The 12,304-nt window shown below is 47.1% G+C and overlaps 1 protein-coding gene across 1 annotated transcript in view; it reads right to left on the bottom strand.

The window, feature by feature from the left end:
• KSR1 (kinase suppressor of ras 1) overlaps positions 1-11,843 on the bottom strand; it is a gene marked incomplete at its 5' end in the record, with an annotated part of 52,709 nt that extends 40,866 nt beyond the window's left edge. The window contains one exon of the mRNA XM_080630050.1: positions 11,583-11,843. Coding sequence (XP_080486176.1) covers positions 11,583-11,843 — 261 coding nt within the window. The remainder of the gene's footprint in view (positions 1-11,582) is intronic.
• Positions 11,844-12,304: the final 461 nt, after the last annotated feature.

Raw genomic sequence — 12,304 nt, 5'->3', positions numbered from 1 at the left:
CACCTGTCTGATGCTGGCTGTCCTGGAGGTCATTCCTTCTTTCTGCCTTTGGGTATGCATCTGAAGTGACAGCAAGAGTACTGGCTGTCCTCAGGAGTGGCATTTGGGTACCTATAGAGTAAGTACCTAATCTCTTAGGCAACCAGGTTAGAAAGTGCTTACTGCATGTGTTAGTGATGAGCAGCAGACACCAGGTCAAGTTGGGAACTAGAGGAGACACAGAACAGGCAGTCTTTTTGTAGAGGAGTTAGAGAGGACTGTTGGTAGGACTGAAGCCATGAAGGAGTACAGGACTTGGTAGCCAGCACTATACAAGAGGCAGTACCAGGCTTCTTAGAGGAAAAGACCTCAAAATATTTTTTCTCAGGGAAATGAACCTTTATTACTGATAAATTCAAAATCCCTCATCCATCAGGATGGATTCCAGATTTTCCCCATGTTCTCCGCCCCAAAACTTGAGGCCAGACCAATCTCAGAGCCACAGCTACTTGTATTAGGGGCTGAAGGCTCAGCATTTAGAAGAACTCTAAAGAATTCCAGCAATGTGGAGACTTGCAGTGCCTGCTGGTACTGTTCCCACAGCACCGAGGCTTTGTCAGGAAAGCTGACACAGCCCATGCTGCTAACCCACCCTGCAAAACATTGTTTGAGTGTGGAGACTCTATCCTGCGCAGCATAAAGGCGCCATGCCTGGATTGAAGAGACCTCACACCAGGCTCCTCTTGTCAGGAATACAGGAAGACAGAAAAGGCTGAGCCAGCCTATTTACATATAAGATCTATGAGGAGTGAAAGGGAGAGGCAGGGATCAGACCACGCATTTCCTTGTATGTTTCCCCTTCCCCCCTGCACCTTGGTTTCACAGCTGCAGGAAAGATCAAGCCAGAACTGTGGAAAATTGCTGAGTCAGGCTATGGCAGTAGGGCCTCAGGGAATCTGTCCACAAGGCTTGGGCCAGAGGAAAAAGCTGAGTGGCTGGGAAGGCGCTGCTGGGTAGAGACACTCGAGCTGTATGGGGCACCCACTGCAGGCACAAGCAGGACTCATTGGGCTGAAGGTACATAGTGGAGATCTGCCTAGGAAAGATTAAGAACCGGAAACATTTTGCATTAACAGAACTGGAAAGAGGATGCAGGTTAAGCCTAGCAGAAGGATTTAGCTAGTCCTGGCTAAGTTAGTGCAATGAAGGTAGACAGAAATGAGCACGGATGCTTCTCTGAGCTCCCAAGCAGCCTGCTCTTCCCAAAGACCTGCACATCAGCAGTGTGTTAACCCTGAACTCTCTGGGCAAGAGCACCCACAGCCCTGCATGGTCAGCATGTTTTCCAGCTCTTACTGTCCAGTTCCTACAGGACCAGGCACGCTGTCACAAACACCAGCATGGGTTGATGCTTCCTCTCCTCAAGTCTTCCTCACCCCCCGTTCCAAATAGCTCCTAGTTGCTCCACTGCATCAAAGTTGACTTTCACAGAAACGAGATTTCTGTACATAGCTTTAAGAAGGAATATCTTGTAGTTGTCAGCTCTGCATCTTCTCCCAGTGCTGCCACAAAAAAACTGGGTACCTCGAAGCCAGTTGTTAAACCTCTCCCAACTCACCCTTCTTGGCACAACAGTTCAAAAGGACACTGAAAAATCTGTTAGTAAAATGCTATAGGCAGGATCTGCGCCTTCATTAAGGAACACGGTAAAGGCAGTTTGAGTGGACCCCAGAGAGGAGCTGTGAGGAGCACTAGCACTACGCAGGCTTCAGCTAAGAGCTGCATCACCACTGCACTGCTGCCGCCAAGCTACTCATTTCTCACTCAGTGAAGGGACAGACGCCACCACCTTCAATTTGAAAGCCAGTGTTGGAGGTGTCCATTAACTTCAAAGCTCTTCGCCTCAGACCACAAACTAGTTATTCTTGGCAACTGGGGCAATTTGAATAACACAGTAGAAAAAATTAGGGAAAGAACACATCAGTGGAACTGAAGCATGCCTTGGCAGCAGAATAGTGTTGTAGATTCAGTTTCCATAATAATAAAAAGCTAAATATTAGTGTCACCCTAGTAGAGATACTCAGCTAGCTCTTGCTGCTAGCTACGCCTCCAGTTAGAGATTGGCGGATGATAACTGATAAGGCCCATTTAGTTAGATGCAAATGGGTAATTACTGCTACAATGGTGCCTTCAACATCATTATAAAAAACATCTTCCCCTAAAGTAGGATGGTATTTCCTACAGATACAGCCTCAGCACAAGTCCAGCCAGAGCTTCAGTGCAGCAGCTGAGACCTGGACTTACAGCAGCCCTCCTTCCTCCTGCCAAACCTCAGTTTCCAGACTCCACTCAAGTCACTGGCCATGACTGCAAATGGCCCAGGAATTTAGAGTGCACAGTTGTCCCACAGAAACTCTGCCTCATTATAGCCATACAAACTGCCACCAATACAACAGTGCTTACATGGGGCCTGTAGCCATCAGCCAGCGGTTCTTCAAATATTACACTTGACTCACAAAGCAAGACCAAACCAGTTTTAACACACATAATATCCTGGCTTAACACAAATGAGGCTGACAAGCCCTTTGATAGCTACTCTGGGGTTTCTTCCAGCTTAGTTGTGTGAACAAGTGCTAAGAGACTTTGGTGCTTGTGCTCACCTTGGCTTACTTCTACACTATGACCTCTTTCCTCTTCCAGAGCGCTTCCAGACACCCTCTGCTTCAAAGGAGAAATAAGGGGGGAGAAGAAACCTTTCTTTTTCCAAAGGGAGCAGGCTGAAGCCTATGCAAATCTCTTCAGCCAGATCAATCTCCTGATAACAATACCTGTGTATTTTAGTCAGTTGTTTCCTTAAAACAAGGGGGAAAAGGGCATAGCTTCCAGAATTGACTAAAATGAGGTGGGGGATGGAAAGTACTGTCTTTGCTTTGCAGTAGGAGAGTTTGATACTACTAGCTGGTGCTGGCCTGAGGCACATGAATGGTCTCTAGAAACTGTGGGAGAGTTAAAGTCAGAAGCCTTTATAAGAAACGTTCTACTCTGTGGAAAGTTTCAGGTTTGGTCAGCAAGACAAAAGGCCCATAACTGAAATGTTTTGCTTGGCAGATGAAGAGCAGTTCATAAGAGGGAGACATCTAAAAAAGGCAGGAAGCTTTAACAACAAAATCTTACTACTTCTGCTTATTTCAGTGGAGCTATGCAAGTGTATCCTAAAGCAGAACATGGTCCTCTAGCTTACTGTAAAGGTAAAAAGAAGAAAACACTGCTCTGGAAGATAAAAACTAGAAAAATTGCTAGAATATTCTCCATGCTTTAAGCCTGGGCAGGGAAACAGGTAGAAAGGTTTTGCTATGGCAGACAGAGAGGCACTGACACACAGCTTCCAGTACTGTCTTGACAGGTCCATTTAACTCCCCTACCCAGTATCCTTTAGCAGTAATGCTTAGCTGAAGTTCACACTCTGTAAACCAGATAATTATTACTTCTTTCCACTTTATTCAGCATCATTAATAACTAAAAATAAAACCTCACACTGGAATCTCCAAGCCTTAACAATAGCCCACACACAGCAGCAGTGAGAAGCTTAAGACTTCCTTTCTAAATTTAGATTGCTTCAAACAGAAGTGAAAGTTCTTTGAGAAATCAACAAACCATGTTTTAGAAGCATGTCAGGAGAGCAGAACTGGGCAGGAAAGTGCTTGTCTGCCCTGTTAAACTCACTTGCAAAAGGCTTCTGAAGGTTTTCAGGGACACAGAGGCTCCTGCTGCATTCTGAACACTGCTCAATTACCTGTCTTGGCAGTGTCAGATCAGATCCTGGATCTGCTGCATCCCAGCAAGATTCCTCAGTGTCATGTTAATGACTGCTCTGAAGTGGATCGTGCAGCTTTTGCTATTAGAGGTCTTCCATTTGAGATAACTAATAATCATGAGAGGCAGTCCATAGCCCCTGATCAAAGCATGATTCCTTATGCTACTGATTAAGTGTCCTGTGATTCCTCTCTGCTTCTCCAAGGTGCACACAGTACAAATTAGATTTTCTCTCTAGGCAGAAAGGCAATGACAGAGACCTGGCCCCTGTTCACTTTGGAATACATTCCTGAGAGAAAAGACAGCTATGCTTTAACTTTAAAGCCAAATTTAAAAGTACCAAAAGCCAGCTGGCAGCAGTGGATCCAATTCTGCCTGCAGACCCTGAAAGCAGACAGGGAATGGCTAATGGGCATGAAACAGCTTCACTGCAACTCTTCTCTGAGTTAGACCAGCAAATACCCAAGCAGGCTCTGCAGAGGGTATTTGTAATTCCATTTACACTGACATTAAAAGAATAACTACTCTTCAGCTACCTCCTGGACAGTCACTGCCCTACCTTGAGGCACGCTAGCATTTCCCTGTAGACACATGCAAACACTGCCTTGCCCCAGTGGCAAGTCTGCAGACTTGGAATTAGTCCTTTGAAACATGGAGCATCAAGACAGATTCTCCCTACTGAAATTTAAAACTAGGACATGCAAGACAGTGGCTTGTTTTGCACTGTGATGGGCCAGGGCAGCTTTGTCTCTGCAGGGAGGGTTCAGAAGATGATGATGATACAGTCACAGAAAAAAATTCAAGGCAATCACAAGGAGACACTGATCTTATTCTTACACAGAGGATACCACGGGCCTGCAGTGGGGTTCAACCCCAGTCCTTACTACTGTCCCCCCAAGGATAGCCAAAAGAAACCCATGAAACTCCTTGTTTTCTCCTTTTAGGAAAATCACTGCTAGAAAACCCCACAACAGGAAGCTGTGTCTTTTTTTCCCCCTCTCATTCATTAAAGCATGGAAAGTATATTTGAGTCAGTCACCTAAGTACATATTCTGCAGGCACCCCTTCCCCACATCACGTTTGCCTGACCAGAAGTGTTGCCAGTCGAGCTACAAAATTTACAGCCTGTATTTAGATGGGGAGAGTTCTATTACAAAGATGTTGCTTTTACCTGCATTGTGGCTTTACTTCGTAGGAAGCAAGTAATTTTAGGTATTTTGAACAATATCCTGAGTAACACCTGAAAAGGCTCAAATAGAGCCAAAGCAAGTAAATGTTCTGGCTTTGAGTTCTGTTTTAGTCTTTTCCACACTAATGTCTTCCTGCTATCATGTGCTTTGGAAGCAAAGCCACTAACCAGCTCCTCATCTCCTGTGCACCTGCATAACCACCTTGATTTCAGCAGCAATTTAAAGCATCACCAAACAGGTTGCGTTGCTGGTTGAACAGTCTGGAGCTGAGGTGCGTAAGTCCAATGTGATTTGCACCTTCTATCTGCCTACAGCCCCAACAGCTCAGACTTAAGATACCTGTGCTGCACTTGGAGAAAGATGAACAAAAGACTCTACTGTCAGACTGGGCTGTGATATTCACATGCCCAGAGAGATCAGGGCCTAAGCTAAGGTTTGAGTTTTCACCTCAGGAATACTTCAGTTAAACAGCTAGTGCAAAAGCAGGTTTAGAACACAGACAGTGAGCTCAGCCACAGAACCAGTGACTGTCAACTAGCACAGGTTCCAGTGAGCACTACAGCACCACCAATGATTACTTCATGTTCCTTGGAGTGAGTACAGCAGGAGTACAGCTGGGCTGGGACATGCCTCCGGGATCTGTAGGTGGCACAGCTCTGTGCTGCTCTGGTTTGAGGCAAAAGACAGTATCTGACCACCTCTATACTTTGATGGCTCTCAGTTGCCCTCCCACTGTAGCAGCAATACAGAGTTTCTCTAGTTTAACTTGGGACTGATCTTGTCCTAGATTCTGGGGGCTACGCCAGTAAGGAATAGCTGCAGTCAAAGCCAAGCCAGATTGCCAAGCTGTTTCTTAAGCATGTTGAGCTAGTTTTTGACTAGGTTCAGACTCCTACCAAGAAGCAGGAGTGCCCAGGACACTTCTCTGCACAATTGCTCACAAGTTATGTCTGGGAAGAACTACCCACTTCTTTTGGAAGAGGTGTGTTCCCAGATTCAAAGAGTCTCTGTTCCCCCCATTTGCTAGCTGTGGCAACACTGTGCTGCTGGTAGCATCGACTGTGTGGGATTACTCCATGGGAGCGAGAAATGAGGAGGGAGGGAAGTCTCTAAGAGATGTCTGAGTCAGTATCTCTGGGTGGTGTCATCTGTATTTCATTCTGTGCCTTTCACCACAGCAGTAATCTAGCCAATACATTCTCATCCCCCAAAAGGGTGAGAGATAGCCAGGTTTGCTTTCATTACATTTTCCTTTTTGAAAAATATTCCCTATGGGCTGAAAACAAGGATAAGAAGTCTTAGCCTTAAAGGAAAGGTGAGAGGTTTTCCTCAAGCATTGGAAAGATTACATGCTCTATACTGGAAATATCATTTTAAGCATAACTCCCTAAACAATTTGGTGTGTCACATGATTCCTTTTGTTAAGTGTTCCTATTTATGAACAGAACCAGGTGATACATCTGTGTGCCACCATGCTGACTCAGAGCTGTAAATGTGTCACTAGTGTGCAGCTGTAACACTAACTGGGGCTTTCCTGGTGTAAGGTGCAGTGAAGAGCTCGCATTTGAACTTGAGTAGCAGACTCTGCTCAGGTGGTATCTGTGCAAGCGTTGAGTTTAGCAAGATAGAGCTGAGGTTCAAGTCAGACAACTTCACTGATTAGATCAATTCTGACCGCGCAATAAACACCAGAAATGGTACGTGGAGCCTGAGGTTTGCCTGGCATGACAGACTGGGGTTCCTGTCAGTGTGTGTAGGCACGTACGTAACAGAGGTCTCAACTCCAGGCTCTGCCAAACCTCCTTATTGGAGTTCAGTTGCTGAAAAGGGTCTCTGAGCTGACTCTACATGAAGATGAGCAGGAGTAATTCTATTTTAACATAACACAGTGAGCACACAAGCAGCCTTAGAAAGACAAAGGCAGAACAAAGCCTTGCTCTGATGCTTTCTTTCTTGCTTCCCAACCAGCGCATCTTAGAATCCAACCCAAGGCAAGAAGTACATAGAGATCTTGACAGAAAAGTGAAGAGAGTCTCTTGTCATATCTTCATCTTGATGACAACCTCTCATCAGAGCTCATCCGGAAACCCCAGGTAAGTTACAACACTGCTGCTGACTTTCTGTGTCAACATTAATACAAAAATCAATGGTAGGAGACAAGATAAATTCCTTTATGACATGCAAATTCTGATCATATACAGAGATACACTATCACAAAGAAAAGGTGATGTCTACAGACCTGATGACAATAGATGGTTCTCCCTCAAACAGAATCTCTGCTGAACCCTATCTTATACAAACAAGCACAAGTCTAAGAAAAAAGAAAAAGTCCTAAAAAATAAATAAATAAAAAGAGGACACCTTTAAGAAAACCAAATATCTTGCATATATACAAAAAGTAAGATGAAGTAAGAGACTCTCTTCTTCTCTTACGTAAGGTCTCCTGGAAAAGGAAGTCTTTTCCTCTGAACAGGACTCATAAACATGTGGCTACAGGTTGCACTTGGGCCTGAAAAATTCACTACTCCCACTACTTCCAATTTACACACAGCCTTCCTTTCCTTAGGCGTAATGCATGCCCAACTTCCAGTCTGCAAGTTTGGATGATTACAATTCCTCTTCCTCTCCTCTCTTGCCTCCCCCCATTTTCTGAGCATTTGTTTCTGCTTAGAGACTGCTTGGAAAAAGATAAGCCTTTTCTAGCCAACTTGCCAAATGAATCGAGATAATACCAGAGCAAGTTCAAACATATTTAACCCACAGTTATCAATCAGCCGATATGAAAGACTGATTTGTGGAGTAGTAACTTACTTCTTTGTGACAAAGCACAGCTGGAGTTCGGCTTTCTGATCTGGTGTGATATTTTCTGGAGGTGCTGACCAGAAGACATTCCTGAGGAAGAGGTCAAAGGGATCTTTGCATACAGGCCAAGAGTGTCTCTATCACAGATATAGTCCAGCCAAAGAGCAATGAGAACAGGTTTTCTTAAAGAGCAGGCAGATCTTAGCAATGTGTGCCACCACCCTACCCTTTCCAATGTAAGTCATGCAAGGCATTAGCATAGGGACAGAGTAAAGACCAAGTTGTTTCTTTCCAAGGATGTTTGGAGCAACACTGGATGATCACTGTGTAGCAAGACATTTTTGTTTTGTATGTATGGGTTAAAATTACCATTATTTTCCATTTTAGTTCTGTAGTCAACTTGAGAAGTGAGTAAACCTGCTGGGACAGAACTGAAAGCAAACCCTATACCAAAGCGTTGGGCAAAACCACTCAAGCACTTACTTGGCAGAACATATAAAACTTTTTAAGATACACAGGACCTTGTGGCATCAGAGAACCTGCCTGCTAATAACCAAACTAACACAGTCTACTTTCCACTACAGGGAAACTCCCTGCCCTTCTAAGAAATGGCCTTCCTACAAGTGAAACAGTCAGCTCATGTAACATATGTACACTCAACACATCATTTGCAAGTAATTCCCATAGCCCTTTCTTCCTGTATTACAGAAAGTCCTCCCTGCACTCATTTGAGTTATCACAAGTGCTTATCTTTACCTGTCAAGGTCCCGTTTTGAAATCCTTATCTACCATGAGCTTTATTTTGAGAAGAGCTTATACACAAGAGGAATGAGGAAAGACTTAAAGCATTTGAGTAAATTGGGAGGGACATAAGCATGCACTCAGATACCTTTAGTTAGGTTGATGTGCTTGACTTTGAAACATGCACACATTATGAATCATGCGGTGTACATGACAGCTCTCTAAACTGTGAACAGGCACAGAGGGAAGCCGTGCCAAAAGGACCAAACTAGTATGTCTGGTGTAAAAACTAAAACATCACAAGCGCTTAGATGAATGGCACTGGTGGTTTAGGCTATCAATCCCATTCACATTACAACTACTTTCAGAACTTTACTTCAGGGCTATGCTAACTGTGGGATTAGAAATGGCAATAAGCACACACTGCCATATGACCTGGGCTGGTATAGAGCTGAGAGAGCTACATCCACCCGAAAGCATTCACCCCTGTCCATGGGTTCACTAACAGAGAAGATTGTGGTCAAGGAAATATCCCTTCACCTGTTAAGTTCACGGGTTTGACACCAAACCTAGACATTACAGAACTTTCAGAGGTGTATGAGCTAGATACGGATCGTATTATGGAAGCTTCCCGGCCTTTCTGTCCCTTCCAATAGAAACTGAAATCAATAAACTTATTTTTGACTTAGTACACTTGGCTGTCTTCAAATCACACACATCCAGCCTCACATTTGGCCTCAGGAGCTACTTCTTCAACTTCCAAAATCCCCTCCCTTCCCAAACTAGTACTTAATGCTTCCAGTTTTCTGCTTTTATCTCTCTCACGCTTTATCATTTCCTTGAGGCTTTGATACACAGTTTACTAGTTATATTGATGCAGCTAAATTTTCATCATTCTTTTCCCATTAAAAATTTCTTCTCAAGAACAGAAGATACCTAGATTCAAATACAAAGTACAGATGAGGCCCAGCAACCACTAGTAGCCATTCTTCAGGATGCACTGGACTCCTCAGCAACTCATCGTGGCCTCTCTGGGAAAGCCACAGCAGGTTTTGGACATCTCCAGGCCTCCAGCTTCTCGGTGAACTACTGACTACAGCCTGCACAGAGCTGTGCCAGTCAGCCCATCAGTAACACTGGCTCTCTGCAAGACTGGAGCACCCATCTGCCCATGCAAATGCCCCTGACCACATTAACTAGGACACAGTAATTACACCCCGTAGAGCCACAGCCGTCTGTACTGTGTACTGAGACCACACTGCAGCCCACCACTCCCTGGTGCATCAGGGGAAACAACAGACCCATCTCCAGCCTGGTTCTTCACTCTGCCCCTGCAGACAGACCCACTGCAGACTGGCACAGAGAGTGAAGCACAAGAGTCAGGCTGCACTTGACAACATATATTCTGGTACAGGCAACTAACAGAGCAAAGGCCACAGACCCATATCCATACCCACAGCTTCACGTGTTGGCAGAGACCCAGTTCTTGGCTGAATTCCTGGAAAAAATCACGTACTGGACTGTGCATTAAAAAGAATTCTTTCAGGTAAGATTTTTTCTGATAGTAAATTGTATGAGCATCATACAATGATGATCATGGCACCCATTTATTTAAACAGATAAATGCTGAAGAGGAGTGCATGCACACACTTTACAACTGCCACTAGAAACACCTTTTGTTGCTTTCAGAAGAATCCGAAGATGACAGTGGCCTTTACCTTTTGTGAATAAAGGTTTCCTTTCAGAGCAGGTCCCCAGCAAAATACTGATGATCGTTTCCCGAAATGATGCTGATTGACATTGTTTGAGCATTAAAAAGGCCGTCAGTAGGGTTGCCAAAAGCCTACACAAATATTGTTTTATAAAGAATAGCCTTTTGAACATGATTTGGAGGTGGCAGGAGGAAAAAGAGCGCTACAAATTTGAAAAAACAAAACACCCTACAAACAAACCAACCAAACAAAAAAGGCACAAGAAAGGCAGAGGAAGAAAAAAGGAAGAACAATGCATTTCCAAGAGGTTGTGCCAGAAGCCATCTACCACCTATTGTTTCATGATTTTTTTCCCCAACCTTCATTTCTCATGTGATGGACTTTGCAGTATACATGTTTGTTACGGTTACACTGTTGTAATGATCCTGCTCCCTAAAGGCCAGATGCTGTAGCTCCACAGCCTCCAGCGTCAGGCTACAGAAAAGGACCATTTGCCTTCACATGAAGCTTCTATCCCAGGAGGAGGTGTCATTTACTCTGCTTACAGCAACACTACCTGCACACAGGTAAAATGAAATGTTATTTAAGTATCTAAGGGTCAAACAAACTACACAAAAAAGGAATCTACATTCTGTTTCAAATACTCGTTCAGACTCATGTACAGACAGCACTTCTTTGAAAGCATCACAGCAGCACATGTTTCACGTTTAAAGAGTTTCATATAATCTTTCTAAACAGCAAACATCTCTCCAGCCCAGACCGTGATGCCGTTTGTCAGCCGCACCAATGGAGTGAGAAGGAGGATCAGATTAGATCAGTGAAACTGAGCCAGGGATAGAGAGACAGGCTTGGAGTACAGGGTGGGAACCACCAGAAGCGAACATCAGAGACCTGAGGCAAAGCGTGACTGCATCCAGCCTCCCCAGGACAGGCGATGTGGGGACCAGCCTCTGCTCCGGAGCTCAGGTCACCTCTGGTCCCCACCTCACCGCATCTACCTTCACAGCGACACCCGAGCACAGCCACAAGCCCCATGGCCGCGGAGCACGGCCACACGCACCAACCGCGACCCCTCTGACAGCCCGGGCACCCCGTGCCCACCCGGGACATGGCCGCAGAGATGGCCAGCGCTGCCCCTGCACCTGTCCTCATCCTCCTCCTCCCGGCCGCCCTCTCCTCCCCTTCAGCACCAGCCCCAAGGGACGCGGTTCTAGCGGCGGGGAGCCGGTGAGGGGCGGGGGCTGCCTCACGGCCCTGACAGCCGCGAGGGCGGGCGGCCCCGGTGAGGGACGGGCTCCCCCGGAGCGGTGGCGGGTCTCCCCTTCGCGGCTGCCGAGCCCCGTACCTCCAGGGTGCGGATCTCCTGCTGGGTGAGGTCGTTGGACGCAGCGCACTTGGTGCGGAGCCCGCGCAGGTTGGACAGCGAGATGTCGATGAGGTCCTGCAGCAGCCCGCACTGCTGCAGCGTGCTCCGCACGGCCGGCAAGCCCCGCGCTGCCGCGCCCGCCCGGGGCCCCGCGCCGCCGCCGGCCGCCGCCGCCTCGCCACCGCTCCGCTCCTTCCTCTCCAGCATGCCGGCGGCTCGCAGGGCAGCCGCTCTATCCATTCCTCGGCATCAGGGAGGCCGGGGAGGAGAGGCGGCGGCGGCGCGGGGGGAGAGCAGCGGGGAGGGAGCGAGGGAGGGCGGGCAGCCGGCGGATGGCTCCGCCCCACCTCGCCTCTCCGGGCAATTACCGAGCATTAACATGCGCGACGGCGAGGCACCGCGGCCGCGGGCAGCCCGCGCGGGCGGTGACTGCTCCGCCCACCCGGCCTCAAAGCCGGCCTCAGCCCCTCAGCACCTCCCTCTGCCCGCCTCAGCCCATCAGCGCCCGCCTTAAAAGCCCGCCTCAAAAGCCCGCCTCTTCTCCTCAGCGCCCGCCTCAGTGTCTCTGCTGCCGTCTCAGCGCCTCCCTCCGCCCGCCTCAGCCCCTCTCCGCCCAGTCAGCCTTCCGGCAGGTATGTCGGGACTTGCACTCGCCCTGGAGGAGCCTCTCCGCTGGTCCGCTGAAGGAAGAAGGGTCGGGG

The sequence above is a fragment of the Psittacula echo genome, assembly GCF_963264785.1.
Source record: "Psittacula echo genome assembly, chromosome: 15".
Classification (NCBI taxonomy): Eukaryota; Metazoa; Chordata; class Aves; order Psittaciformes; family Psittacidae; genus Psittacula; species Psittacula echo.
Note: the sequence above shows the minus strand (reverse complement) of the source record. Positions and strands in the feature narration are given on the sequence as shown.